The sequence below is a fragment of the Anarhichas minor genome, unplaced genomic scaffold (genome assembly GCF_050575085.1).
Source record: "Anarhichas minor isolate MPS153535 unplaced genomic scaffold, ASM5057508v1 ptg000074l, whole genome shotgun sequence".
Classification (NCBI taxonomy): Eukaryota; Metazoa; Chordata; class Actinopteri; order Perciformes; family Anarhichadidae; genus Anarhichas; species Anarhichas minor.
Genome location: NW_027466520.1, coordinates 9,805,235 through 9,819,690, shown reverse-complemented (window position 1 = coordinate 9,819,690; position 14,456 = coordinate 9,805,235). Strand labels below are relative to the sequence as shown.

Genomic DNA, 14,456 nt, shown 5'->3' with positions numbered 1-14,456 from the left:
CTTCCTCCAGGCGGTAGGATATTAACATTTCTATAAAGAGATTAAAACAGCCTCTTACATTCAGAATGACTTCTGTGACCCTGACTTCCATTTGGCCTTCTTTGTATTTGTTTTTTGTCCTATCTCCCAATGCTACATCTCCTTGCTTCGCCGATACCACCACCCCTCTCTTCCTTGCTCCTCAGGTGCTGCAGGGGGGCAGAGGGGGTTCCTGGGCTGCATCCGAGCCCTCCGGATGAACGGCATCACCCTCGACCTGGAGGAGAGGGCCAAGGTCACGCCGGGGGTCAAGCCCGGTTGCCAAGGCCACTGTACCAGTTTTGGGATGTACTGCCGGAACGGAGGGAAGTGTGTGGAGAGGTATAATGGCTACTTGTGTGACTGCACCGCCACTGCCTATGACGGCCCGTTCTGCACCAGAGGTGAGAGACATTTTCAGTGTCCTATTGTTGGTCGATCATGGGACTATGAATGTCTCAAATGCATCATGCTGCTCTTCATCTTTCAAGCTTCAATTGCAAGACAAATCAATCTCTCTTCGTGTGGACTTTCAGGAACTATTTTATGTCCGATTTTATTTTCCCTTTGACGACACTGCGGGTTTTTTTGCAATTCCCTAGTAGCAGATAAATTATTGTTTTATTTCCTTTATTCCTTCCTCAAACCTAACAAACTACCTACACTGAGTCATTATCTGTCAGCGTACATTTCTCCAGTAAGTTTTACGGGCATCTTTGTGAAGCCACGTTATCGTTGGCATCGTCCCTCTTTAGTTCACAAAGCCAGAGGCAAATAGCGCCATGATTACTGCTGGAGTAGTTGCGTTTCAATGAGCGTCATTGCCTGACAACCCACTGTGGTTTTGGTTGTGCTCTGTGATTGTCCTCACTTCCTATTCAATTTGCAGCTGTCGGTGTTGAAAGTGTTCGGGCTCATGATAAAAGGCATCGATTGAGAGTGATATTGTGCTTACTCACCAATTCTCCCGGACGTAAGAGTGCACTCACTGAATGCTGAAACTGTGCAAATGCAGAGCCGAGAGATCAAACTAAAAAACAAAATGCAAGTCACTTCACTAAGCGGTGGGTAGCTCCAGGTTTTTGAAGTTCAGAGATGAGAAATGTCGCACTGTAGCTCTGCCCCTGCACTGTTGCATATTGCTACAACATCATGTTTGTTTCACAGGGATTCATTAGATGCAGCATTAAAGTTCCCAAAACAAGTTTTCATAAAACGCTCTGGGGAGAAGAGCAGCAGTGCTGTCAGAGGCTTTCCGCTAGCTCCCAGTCAGAGAGTTGATCCCCGACACGTGAATTAATTTGTTTCCTAAAGCCTAATAGTGTTTTTCCCCGTGCTCTTGGCAGGGGGGGAGGGGGGGTGACAAGATGACAGAAAAGCGAAGTGGGTGTGTGTCTGTGTTTGTGTGTGTCTTTGTTTGTGTGTGTGTGTGTGTGTGTGTGTGTGTGTGTGTGTGTGTGCGCCTGGGAAGAGGGTAACAGTGTGTGATGATATGCTAGTGTAAAACATGAGAAGACCTCCTTTGAATCCTGTCATGACCAATCAGGATTTAGAGAACAGAGATCACTGTCTGTGCGAGGGTGTGTGTGTGTGTGTGTATTAGTCGGTCTGTGCGCGTGTTAGAGAAAAGAGAGAGGCAAAGAAAGGGAGAGAGCACGGCTTTGTGTCTGTTTGTTCCTGTGCATGACATGTGACTTTTCCTCTTCCTCTTCTGTCTCTCCTGTCTCCTTCTGTTCTTTATTTTCACTCATCTGTACTTCCAGTCTTCCAGTCCTCATCTTCTTTGTATTCTTTATTCTCTCCTCCTTGTGTTCCCCTTTTCCCCTCGCTCTTCACACATCTGCCTTATTTTTCCTTGTCTTCTCTCATCTCCTTTCTATCTCCTTTCGCTTTTATCTACGATTCACTGCTTCCTCTTCTTGCTTCGCTTTGTGCTACTGTCCAGCTAAAATATTTTCTTTTCTCTCTTCTGCTTCTCCATTTTTTTCTTCTCCTCTACTGCCTCTTTCCTTTACCTATTCCTCTTTACACTTACCTTTGCCTTTTTTTCCTACTCTCCCAGTTGCCCCTCTCCTGTTTTCTTTTTCCGAACTTCTCCCCCTCTCTCCCCATCCTCCAAGCGAGTGAAAAATGCATGAAGCCAGCCATAATTGCATAGTGCATTTCCATTGTATCCATATTTACACACTGCTCAGGGGACCCCACAGTATTATTATTATACACTCTCATTCTTCTGCTTTTCTGCCCTGGAGGGTCACACGGAGCCGATGTGCACATGTACATACATATACATGGACACGCACGCACACATTCGTAGATACCTGTAGAGGTTTGCATGCTTGCACAAATTCCCTTTCCAAAACTTCTTCACACACTGACATAGAATACACACACATAAAGAGTCCCTGCCCTGGAGTGGAGTTTTCTCATTCACCCTTGTGCTTCCAGACAGTTTTTTGTGTGTGCGTGCGTGCGTGTGTTGCTGCTGAGGCTCTGGGCAGCAAATCAGAATCTCTCTTCTTTTTTTTCAGGAGGGCAGAGAAGGCTAAGACAGGTTACACAAAGGCCCGACATAGTAAAGACGATGAACAAACTAAAACCCCAACCTTTACCCCATTAACGGATTATTTAAAGTTTTAAGTCCTGCCTTTTCTTCAGGCTTATAGTTTTATCTCCGGATCAGGCGGCAACCTCTGTATTCCTTAGGGCGGGGCTACCTTGTGATTGACAGGTTACCACTGCGTTGTCCAGTCTGAGAGTTGTCAGAGTTTTCATCTTACAATTTTAACCCTTTCACAATGTGTTTTCAGTTGGTGGAAGTTAATTGTAACCTTTTTGGTTCCCAAAACAAATCTCTTTTTCGGCGTTCGGTTGTAGCATACTTATCTAGGTTAACGTAATTGGATATTTCTCACTCACTTTACAATGCACAATGCCATTTACTCGGAAACATTTATAGATTAAACAAAGCTACTTACATTTAGAGAGGATTCACAGTCTGCTGGCTTCTTAAAATGATAGTTTTTTTAAGCTGGCTAACTAACTCATATGACACGTTTAGAGTAAAAGAGGAAGCTAATGTGTCATTTCTGACCTGACACTTGATAAATGTAATGTAAGATGTGAATGAGGTAAGAAGCAAAGGTTTTTCTGTCACGTCCCTTGTCCATAGATATTGAGGCTTGTTATGTTGATTTGATTTTTCATATATTGTTTTGTAACACTTTTAAGAATTTCAATCAAGCATGCTGCTCCGACAGAAATACTGCATTTTGCCTGATTCAAAATAATGCCCTGCAGCATGGATCTTGGCAGAACAATGCAGCTGCATCAGAAGACGAAGTGAGAAGCAGGCTATTTGAAAACATCACACGCTCTTCGCTTGGTTAACGCAGAACAATTGGTAAAATGGGTCTCCCCAGACTTCCAAAGCTCGAAACAATATCAGTGCACAGCAGAATAGAGGACAAAATTGTGGTGTAGCCTGAACGCCAGCACCAGTCAGAGAACTTTCCTATTTTCTAGTAATAAGTCTTGTATTGAATTGAAGTAATGTAGCTTGAAGTATTTTGTCCGGCGGGAGACGATTGGTGACATGAAGCTTTAAAATAAGATGCATAAATGTGTTCACTTAGTATCCTTCACTCGCAAGAGGCGTAGTTCTACATTTTCTCTGCTGCCACGCTGGGAAGGCGAACATGTCAAGAAATACTCCATGGCATTTACACGCACACGTACACGTACACACACAACCCAAGGCTCATTGCTTTCCCTGGAACCATTTTCTTTAATTTCACGCACACCGTGCCTTTTTTTTTTCAACCGTAACTGACAATAGTACATTGTGCTTGCCTGCACATACACACACACACGTAAACACAAACAAGAGCATAACACGAGCATTGGAAAAATAATGCCCCATCTTCTCAGCACTTGATTACATGAATCAATAAGCCTCCTGGAATGGCTGGAGTATGCCATTAGGTCTGTTAATGTACTGGCAAACAATGTATTGTTTGGTTTCAGATGCCGGAGCACAGCAATTTAACACCCACTTTACTACACCTCCTGAGCACAGCCATATTTATGTGTGTGCTTTTTTCTCTCTCGCCATTTAATATGTTTACCCTGTTGTGTCTCGTCATGTGTGAGTTTATGTGCGGTTCCCTGTGGCTTTATTTTGATGGAAAGGGATTTTATGCGTGGCCGGGGGTATTGTTTTCGAGTCGCTCATACTTCCATCCATCTTGTGAAGGTGATATCTCAGGAATGTCTTTTTTGATCCTGATTAGATTTTGGTGACCTCACATCTGTTACATTCTCATGAACGCAATATCTCTAGAATTTGACTGTGACCTCACAAAACACGTTTTTTTTTGGCCATGACTCAAGAACTAAAATGCTAATTATGACAATTTCTCACAAATCTCTATAACATAAAATGAAGAGGCGATGACATTTTGGACAGACATGGATGTAATCTGCACCTTGATTGGTAGGCGGAGACATACGACCGTGGGGCGATAATCGTAGTTCTTTTCTTTCTTTCTGTCTTCCTTTTTCATTCTTCCCTGTTTTTTTTATGCATAGATTCATCTATAATATGATAATTCTAGTATTAGCGTAGACAGATTGACAAGCGTTTATCGTATTTGTTTGTGTTCACCCACTTGTCTTCCATGTGTGTTATTAATATGTTTTTCTTATTTACTTCTCTCCTCTATCCCAGATGTTGGGGGTTTCTTTGAGGCAGGAACATTGGTCAAGTACAACTTCATGCCCGAAGCAGTTGCAGGAGCCAGCAGGGACACAAAGATCCTGACGCACCAGCTGACGCCACATGAAGTGAATCTAACAAAGGAGGAAGTGGCCTTCAGTTTCAGCACCTCCAACGCTCCAGCTATTCTGATGTATGTCAGCTCCAAGACGCAGGATTATTTGGCTGTGGTCTTAAGGCAGAATGGTAAGCGACTCACCACTGAGAAGTCTGCACAGAGTAATGCTTGTTAGTGCGACAAAGTACATTTTCAAAGACTGTCCTTGCAGCACAGTTTAGAAAGTTCTATAATCTTCAAAAATCCTCTCCAGTCAGCGGCCTCCCACTGAGCAGCTGACAGGCAGCGAAGTGCTTCGATTAAATAAAGTAAATTGGCAGTGCCATCTAGCGTTTCACAAATCAATGTGCACAACCACAAAAATAGAACTACAAAATACTCACACTGCCTCGGGGTGCTGCTATAGATTCTTGGGCCCCCTGCACACTCAGGGCCTAAAATAGTCAATATCTATAATCCCAGTCACAGTCAAGCTGTGGGCCCTCTGAATCATTCAGGGTTTCACCCTCTATTCATCACCCTCACATTTTGGCCTTAAGTCCAGTTCATTCAGAGTACTTGTGTAGGAAAACAAGTGGGTAATGAACAAAATGAATTACAAAATGGCAAGTCTTTAGTGTCATCAATTAGTAATACACTAACTACTTGTGGATTTTTCAGCAATCGTGATTTATGCAGCCAGTCCTTGAGAACTATTTAGAAAATTCAATGTATTTATTGAAAGCATCAGAGCTTCAAAGTCAGTTTTTTCCCCCCAGGCAGTTAGACAATTGAACAGCGAGCACTTTGAATGACTCACAGGGATTAATTATTGAAGGATTTCTTCTTCTTCTTGTCTTTTATGCATTCTTATGATATACAGTTTTAAGGGCTTACCGGGCCAGGGAAAGTGCATTCCATTGCATTTGCATGTACGATTGTACTTTTTAATGTATATGACAATAAACTAAAACTTGAACTTCAGGTACTTATTGATGAGAGCTCGCGTTTAAACCGTTGTAGAGAAGTGGGAAAGAAGAGATGTGAGGTTTCATATAACCAGACCAGGTTTCAAACCACTGGCCTGTATGTCTTCAGGTTCACTACAGGTCCGGTATTACCTGGGAGGTCTGAGGGAGCCATTTTCCATAGATGTGGACCAGCGTAACCTGGCCAACGGACAGCCACATAGCATTAACATGTCCCGTGTCGACAGAAGCATCACGATCCAGGTACAGACCACACACACACACACACACATCTGACCACTCTCAAACACATATTGTAGGCTTTTAGTTGATGCTCAGAAGTCAAAAGACTCACGCTTCAATTTCATGGTCCTACTTACAAGCAAAGAAGGAGAGCATCCAACACGCACATACACGACGCCCAGCCACTATCAGCATTAAGTCAAATGGGAGAGCAGTGCCCTGTTCTTTTTTCTGCTGTGATGAAAGTGCTTGTCCTCTGCCACTGTTAATCCACTTCCACTAGACAGCCTAAGTATAGCAACAGAGAGAATGCATCGATCTGTGTGCGTTGTATGACTGCAGACTGTGGTGTTATTTGTGTATTTGGCGTGCGTGGATGCGTGCGTATGAGACACAGCAAGAGAGACTGACCGTGTTTGTGCTTGTGCATGACAATGTGTTTGCGCACATACATTTGTGTGTATCTGTGGTGGTGTGCGGGTGTTTTTTTTTTTGTTGGCTCTTGCGTTTTGTGCAGCTAAACAGCTTAGTGCGGATCAATACAGCCGAGCTTCAGTCAGTAGCTGTCAAGGATGGAGTGACAATTCAGCTAAACTATTACAGACGTTGTTCTGTGCTAAAATGCTCCAATTTGGCTGCAGGCTGCAGTTTAAGGGGGACTCAATGGATGGCAGTGGCTTGTAAAACCTCGTTACTGGTTTCATCCAGATCAGGATAAATGTGTAGTTGCATGGTTTGCTTTTTCTTATTTGAGAACCAAAAAGGAAAATGATAAAAGTTTGAATTCTTCAATTGAACAGCTACATTACAGTTTGTGCATGCATGGCCTCCTGTAGAATGTGTGATTTGAATACCTTGTTTGCACATCATGTTTTGTGCCATTATTGCTTGCAAATGGCATACATTGTAGGATTTACATAGTTCAGCCATTTCATACAGTATGCGTCCCTAAACATCCAAAGAGTAACTCAATCATATGCTCACTATCTACCCCCTAGTGGCCAGAGGGAGGCATTGCATTAACCCGAGCCATTGACTCATCTCCTGTCCGCAAAATGAGGGTGCAGACAACTGTGTGGAGAGCATCATGTCCATTATTTTGTATAACCTTGCTCTTACTGATATTTCAGCTATTTGCTTACATTCTGGCCTGTTTATTCTCTTTGGATTTATTGATCATGCTGAGAGAATCTTCTCTATCGTCGTATCCACGGTGTCCTCATGGATTACTTTCCATCCATGAGGCACTTGACCTAGGTCTGCATCTCCTCTATTTCAGAAATTATTGTAGAGAAAAAGATGTACCTTAACACCATATATAGTATTAATTTAAAATATTTATGTATAAAATGAATAATAACAATAACAATAGACCATAGATGTAATTTGACAAAGCAACCAACCCACTGCGTTAATAACATTAGAACAAATTAAGTATGAATAAGGAGAATGACAATACTATATATGAATCAACATATTTGCAGGATGTTTAATTTATTCTTTTAGAACATAGAAGTAAATTAATGAAATATAATATTTGACAAATGAGATTCAAATGTAAACATAATGATGAAGAAAATCTCAATTAGGTTTTTATTTTCAAAGGACGGGTTTGTCTCTTGCATTACACTGACACAAGATAAAATATAGTTGAGTCCATAAAGCGCGTGGTAGACGGTGAACATATGATTAGTTGTGTTCTTTCTAATTGGCTATCATGTCAAGATGTCACCGTCTCTTTTGATAAATACAAATGTAGCTCCTTCACTGTTGCTTTCATTAAGGTGTTGGCCAGAATGAATCACAGTACATTTGACAACCAATAATCATTACATCTCCTCTTCTACATAAGTCTTTATATCTTTCTGTATCTCATTGCATGTAGAGCAATGAAAAACTGTGGCAGGAAGAAAATTGAAAACTGAAACATCCTTTGGAAATCGTCCTCATTTTCTGAGCAAATCACATCCTGCAGCTGCTGATCACCCCAGTGGGAGCACTTCAACACAACACACCCCCTTTTTACTGGCGTGGAGAGAGATTGGAGCAACAGACCACTTATTTGCTTATTACAAACACATACATGCATGCACACGCTGTGTGCTCCACTGGTTGATCATTGCCTGGTTTGTGTTGAGATATTGATGTTCAGCCCAGTGTTCAGAGTGTGACTGAAATATTAACGATCAATATCCCCAGTTTACCACTCCCCATGTGCTCAGGATGTAGGCTACTCTAATAACAATCCGTTGAATGTTTTTCTCCATAATTGATAGGTTCACCACCTAAACATTAGCATGGGAACTGAGGGGGTCGGATGTAGAGAGGAAATAGATAAAGTTTATAGATAAGGCTTGAAAAGTAGAGCCAGAAGGTGTGCTAACGAAGATTACTTTGATGAGTAAAACTTTCATGTTGCCTGACTGCCTCTGGGCTCTTTTCAAGGTACAAACATGCCCTTAATATCCATGGGTAAACAGATGTGGACATGCATACCAACAGACAGTCTGGTCAACTCACTGCAAAGACTTGCCATACTTCAAAATTCATAATTATTCAGTATAATTCATCTGTCCACTACACTGCTCTCCTTCTACCTCACCATTCCTCCTACCTTCTACCTTCCCACATCCTTGAGGGCTTTTAGCTATAGTTCATTTATCTTTGGCCAGAAACCATGACTGTAGCTCACACTCACATGAATGAGTTGCGAGGAACAGGACATAGCTCTGCTCAGGAGGACAGCAACAACAAAAACACTGAACAACATGGAGTATATAGTACTATTACAAGATAGTATATAGTTTAAAGTTTGGGATGAAATGCTTGCTTATGCAAAAAATGTGTTCATGTTATTGCTTTTTTATATGTAGGTTTTCCACGAAGAGGGCCTTGGTTTCAGAAATTGTGTTTCAGCAATTGCAAAAAACTAAACAGTATTTTTCCCAAAGCAGATGCCACGATTCACCAATGAAACAATAAACTGTAGATAAACTACTCTGTATCTGTTAGGCCCTGTTGAGACCTGGCATTAACATGCGTGACAATGTGTTTCGATCACAAGTGGACAGCTCTAAATACGTCAGTTCACACCTAACATTAGAATGTGTCTCGACTGACCTCCCCGCTCTATATGCAAATATAAACGTGCATCGGGAGTTTGAGTTTTCATTCAAATTAAAATTATGACTGGTGTGTTAATTGCTTGTCAAATTAATCAGAGCACACAAGGCCCGATCTCAGGAGGGGCAAGGAGCTTTATTTCTGGGGTTCCGGCGTAACCAGCGGATATCTGGGCAAAGACTTGCCTTTCCGTACACTGCTATTTGTTTACAATTCGATGAGCAACTTGATATGCGAAACTGGAGTTGGAGTTGAGAGATGACGTGTACAACCAGATTGTTTCACAAGTAGCCAGTTCACAAGCTAATTTTAAATATTAAAAAAATCGAAATCATTGTCAGGCGATAGCCGGTGGGTTCTGTGATTGCTCGTCGGCCAATGTGTTCCGCCTCTTTCGCTCTCCACACGGACTGTTTGCCAGCATGCAACCAAAGACTGCTTGAATGTGGCCCAGGATACATTCCTGTGGACACTGGACAAGACCACCTCAGATTCTGGTCTGAGCGATCGGACGTGTCCTCGATGGGTTTTGGGTGCATAAACACCTGTACTTTAAGCTGTCCACCAGTGATCGGATTACTCAAGACGCATGTTAATGTCAGGTCTGAACAGGGCCTTAGATGTGTAAAGAGGCAGCTGTTTGCTAACAAATGGACTGTATCAGCGTAGAATGGGGAAATATGTCAGTGTTGTTTCCAGCAAGTTCTTTGAAATGCCATCCATCAACAGCATTTACAGTCAATCAACACGAGTCCTATGCTGAAATGTTGTAATTGAAAATGTAAACTGAATTATCGTTGGCTGAAACGTAGACTTGCTAATTACCGAGTTTGAAATTAGATCACAAATTATTGCATTATGCATTAACGGCTAAAATGACAATTTTGTTATAGCAAGCCACAAGCATTTGAAATTGAACAAACCCATTATTATTTTTGCGCACATGCTCGTCAGAGGCCTTGCTATAGCTGCTTTGATCTGAGATACAACAGCATGAGTGAGAGGCAGAGATTTGAGTCAGATGCAATAAGAGCCAGTTATGCTGGTGGGCCCGCCAGTGGATCAAATTCAATTTCCAGGGTAAAAGAGTGAGTGGAGTGTTTACCTGAGGCTGCAAAGGTCTCACTGCAATCAGGGCTTCAAATCTTAAAGGCATTTAGGCAAGCAACTGTTTAGTTTCAAGACACGGCAGAGAACAAGTGGGAAGACAAGTAGGAGTGTGGTAATTGGAATCTGAGAGAGAAGAGAGCAGAAGAGAAATGGAGACCAAAAGAAAAAGGACTGCAGAGTCAGAGAGAGAGGAGGGGGCTGAGAAGAGTAGGATTTTGTTTTTAGATAAAGAAAGTAGACCCACAAAATAAAATAACAAAGATAACTTTGATGCATTAAGGTTATCTCGCCCCATCACAGCCCTGAGGTTTATTTCAGGGCGTGGATTTGCATGCGCACACAAATACCTGCTGAAATGTACACACAGGCATACAGCATGCAGTGCAGGAAGCAAGTGTTTGGGTTTTTAATAAGCAGTTTGTGAGGTCTCGTCAGGTTAGCTCGCTATCAAAGGCATATCAAGGTAGGATCAAAATAAGTTCCCATCTCTGGCTTTCGCTTTCTTTCAAACTCTCACACATGAAAGTGAGGAGTCCCTTCAGGCAACAAACATCTCATCTCATCTCATCTCCTCCACTCCTCTCCTCTCCACTCCTCTAATTGTTGTTGCAGTGGTTGATATTAGTGGTGTGGGTGGCTGGCTCTGTAAAGGGAAAATACATTAATTCAGTTGTTCACTTATTAATGAGGTCAAACTATCATTGAAGTGAAAGAAAAAGGCATTTATTTGGACTTATCCTCTCTAAAGTTGAATCTGTGATGGGAGTCTTTTTTTGTCCCTCAGATATGATAAAGGAAACAGAGCTGCCATGAAAGTTCTCAGTGTGCTGTAAATTAGTTTGACTATATACAGCACATTGGCTAAATTAGATTCCTTTTGAGCACATAGTTAGGGAAAAAGATTTCACCCATTGTAAATTTTCTCTTTGTCTAACCCCTGATTACATTGCTTATGTAAGCCTTATGTAACCTAAGAGGCACCAACAGCGCTTAAAGGAGAAGATTGTGTTGCCTAAATGGTGCAGCGTAAAAGGAAAGGGTCTCAATAATTGCGGTTGTAATTGACAAAGTTTGGTAAAATTAGGTTTCTGCCCTGGCTGTCTTCCTCTGTGGACCTTTTTGTGGGGTTCTGAGACTCAGACCGCCCTCCCAGACTATGCAGCCAATTTGTTTTTTCAGATAAAAGTAAATAAGCTGAGCGCAATTTAATTGTGCCCCATTATCCCACCCTCCAGTCACCATGGAAAACAAAACCCACACAATGCTCCACTGAGACCGGGCTTTTGGAAAGAATCAAATTAGGATATGCTTTGTGTGTGCCCGTGTGTGTGTGTGTGTGTGTGTGTGTGTGTGTGTGTGTGTGTGCGCAGGAAGAGAAAGAGGGAGCAAATGTACCAGAGAGGTAGAGGGTAGGAATTCTCTGTATGGGAGGATTCTACTGATTTAAACCTGTAAACAAGAGCAACTACACACACACACCCTTTAGTGACAGTCCGGCTCAGCTCCCTGCTTGCAGGCTATATACGACAGCTATTCAACACATCAATGAAACTAATTTCCAGTGAAGCACACAGTAACAAAAGTCATTGTTTTCAATCAACCTCCCCTCTCCCGGCTTGGGCCGCTGGTGTGCTTTCTGCAGACGGGTTTGGTGTGCTGAGATACAGTTCTCCTGTGAGCAGACAGAAGGGAGGAAGGAAGAGCTTTTATTTCTGGAACACACACAGAAACCAATTTGCGGGGTTGAAATTATTCTCATCAATAGCGCCGGCTGCAGCCTTCAAGCTAATTAGAAACTTCAGTGAAACAGCAATAACAAGTTATTTATGTTGCAGTGATATTAAAGTCGTGTATTCCCTCCCTCCATCACCCTCTCTGCTCTCACGTCTCCACTGACGCTCTTCTGTGTAAACACGCTGCTTCTCCTCGCTCCTTTTTAAGTTCCCGGGAAAGGCTTTGAACCCACCGCAGACTTTAGAAATTGCATATTGTTAATTAATGTATGATCAGTCTTCTCGAGTCCTGGTGAAGAGCTGTTTGTGTTGCAGGATCATTATGGGAGATCGCTTTTGAGTTTGCGTTTAGCCGTGACTGGATTGAATAAACAAATAGGAGAAAAAAAACTTTCCGACGAAAGGGTTTTCTTTAATCATCTGGTCTGGTGTGACTTATGAGCAATGATAGTATGAAGTGAGATATTAACTGAGTGGTTTCCCCTTTACTGAAAATGTTTAACCACAAGAGGGAGCTATTGAGCCTTTGGCTGTGCTGTGTTGTAGCTTTACAGTGCCTGACAGTAATGAATTACCATCTCTTCTTCATCATCTTGTTTAATGTGCTGATGCAGGTCTTGGGCTGGGTGTCTTGTTAAAAGGCTGTGATCAGTAGTTTTAGAACCAGACTCCCTTTAAAACTAATATATTATCTCTTGCTCCCTCTCTCCGACTGTTTCAGTTGGATCATTACCCTCCAGTCAGCTACACTCTCCCAGACGCCTCCGACACACAGTTCAACCTGGTTAAGACGCTGTTCTTGGGCAAAGTCTTTGGTGAGTATGTCGGCTCGTATTTAACCATTTTCACACTGTGCACTGTGCTTTCACCACACTTACTATGATCATATTACTTTATCCTCAACTCAAATCACAACCAAACTCAAACTCGTTGCTCAGGAGCTTTTTGCAGCGTTATGGAGCTCAACTTTCTAATGGTAATCAATTCTATTGTGGATTAGTGAAAAGTCAGATCGACGCTATTGATGCTGCAAAAAAACAAAATTCAGGAAAATAAAGCATCATTCAGTTATTAAAATGTATATAATGTATGTGGATTGACCTTGCTGTAATCCCCAACTGGACACAGTGTTGTTGTTTTTCAGTTGTTGTCATATTTAGGTATATTTTGATCCACTTGCGCTGTATGTATTTATGAACTCCATTCTATTTCTGTAAATCCATACAAATTTAAACCATTTAAATGTACATACGGGTCCTTAAAGCACTAGTATACACATTAATGAGCAATAATAAATAATTAAGGAAGAAGACAAATGAATACGCTCAAAAGAAAAGAGGCTGTAATTACTCATTTGTCCACTAGATGATGCCAGAGGACTAAATGGGGGATATTGGTGCAGTACATGATCTCAGCCGCTTGCACGCACAACATTTGTGGCTGATGAGGTTATGAAGTCTGTCTGGTTAAAACCTCCCTGATATCACATTGCCTAGCAATGTTCAGAATTCCCTCGGTGCTTGACCAATTTAGATAACAGAACATATTAATCCCCAGCTTTTATTTTTCCCTTTGATGTAGCTGTTTGGGTTAGTGAGTCACTGCTATTTTGACGCATTACTTGTAGGAAACTCTAACACTGCAGTGCTGAAGTTGAGACTCATAATCTTTTACATCAGTGTATTTTTTCCCACTGACTTAACTAAGACCATTGGTCCAAACAAACCACTAAACCATCTGTCCAAACACCTTAGACTTTGATTACACACATTATTAAGAGCTAGTTATACCTTTACATATTTAGTTTCTTCTAGCTGTGGTTTGTGGCTTGGTTTTTGTCAATTCTATTAGCTTCTTCAATTACTTATAATGTTCCTCTGATGGAAGATTGTATCTCATTATTTGCATCTCGCTGCAGGCTGCTCGAGTCTATTCTATCCTGTTCTTCTTCTCTCTTCCCTTCCTTCCCCTATGTCTCTTTTGTCCTCTACCTCAAGTGTCAGGTCGGTGAGGTTGAAGTAATGGCTGACCTCACTTACCAGCCAGAACTATCGACTGCTGCACACACCGCCAGAACCCCTGGGAATACAACACCGTGCACGCGCACACACACACACACACACACATGAACAGGCACATGCACACACAGAACACAGTCATCCATCTTAACCCAACTAACACAGCACAGATGCTTTGAGGACGTGCAGGACAAAGTCACAGCACATGCCAAAACAGCCTTACACTTTACACATCAATAGACTCAACATTGTGAGTCTCCCGTAAACATCATCACAAAAATAATACATACAGACAGAACAGTGACATGAGGAGGTAAATTGGATCGAGAAGGAAAACAAAAGGATGACGAGAACATTGGGATGAGAAAGACAGAGAGAGAAAGAAAAGAGAACAAAAGCAGGCGTTTGATTTAGCACATCTCATCAGAT

The 14,456-nt window shown here is 41.9% G+C and overlaps 1 protein-coding gene across 1 annotated transcript in view; it reads left to right on the top strand.

Annotated features, from left to right (window-relative positions):
* cntnap2a (contactin associated protein 2a) overlaps positions 1-14,456 on the top strand; it is a 277,910-nt gene that overhangs the window by 252,561 nt on the left and 10,893 nt on the right. The window contains exons 20-23 of the mRNA XM_076080696.1: positions 186-422; positions 4,748-4,981; positions 5,931-6,064; positions 12,731-12,824. Of these exons, the coding sequence (XP_075936811.1) occupies positions 186-422; positions 4,748-4,981; positions 5,931-6,064; positions 12,731-12,824 (699 nt within the window). The remainder of the gene's footprint in view (positions 1-185; positions 423-4,747; positions 4,982-5,930; positions 6,065-12,730; positions 12,825-14,456) is intronic.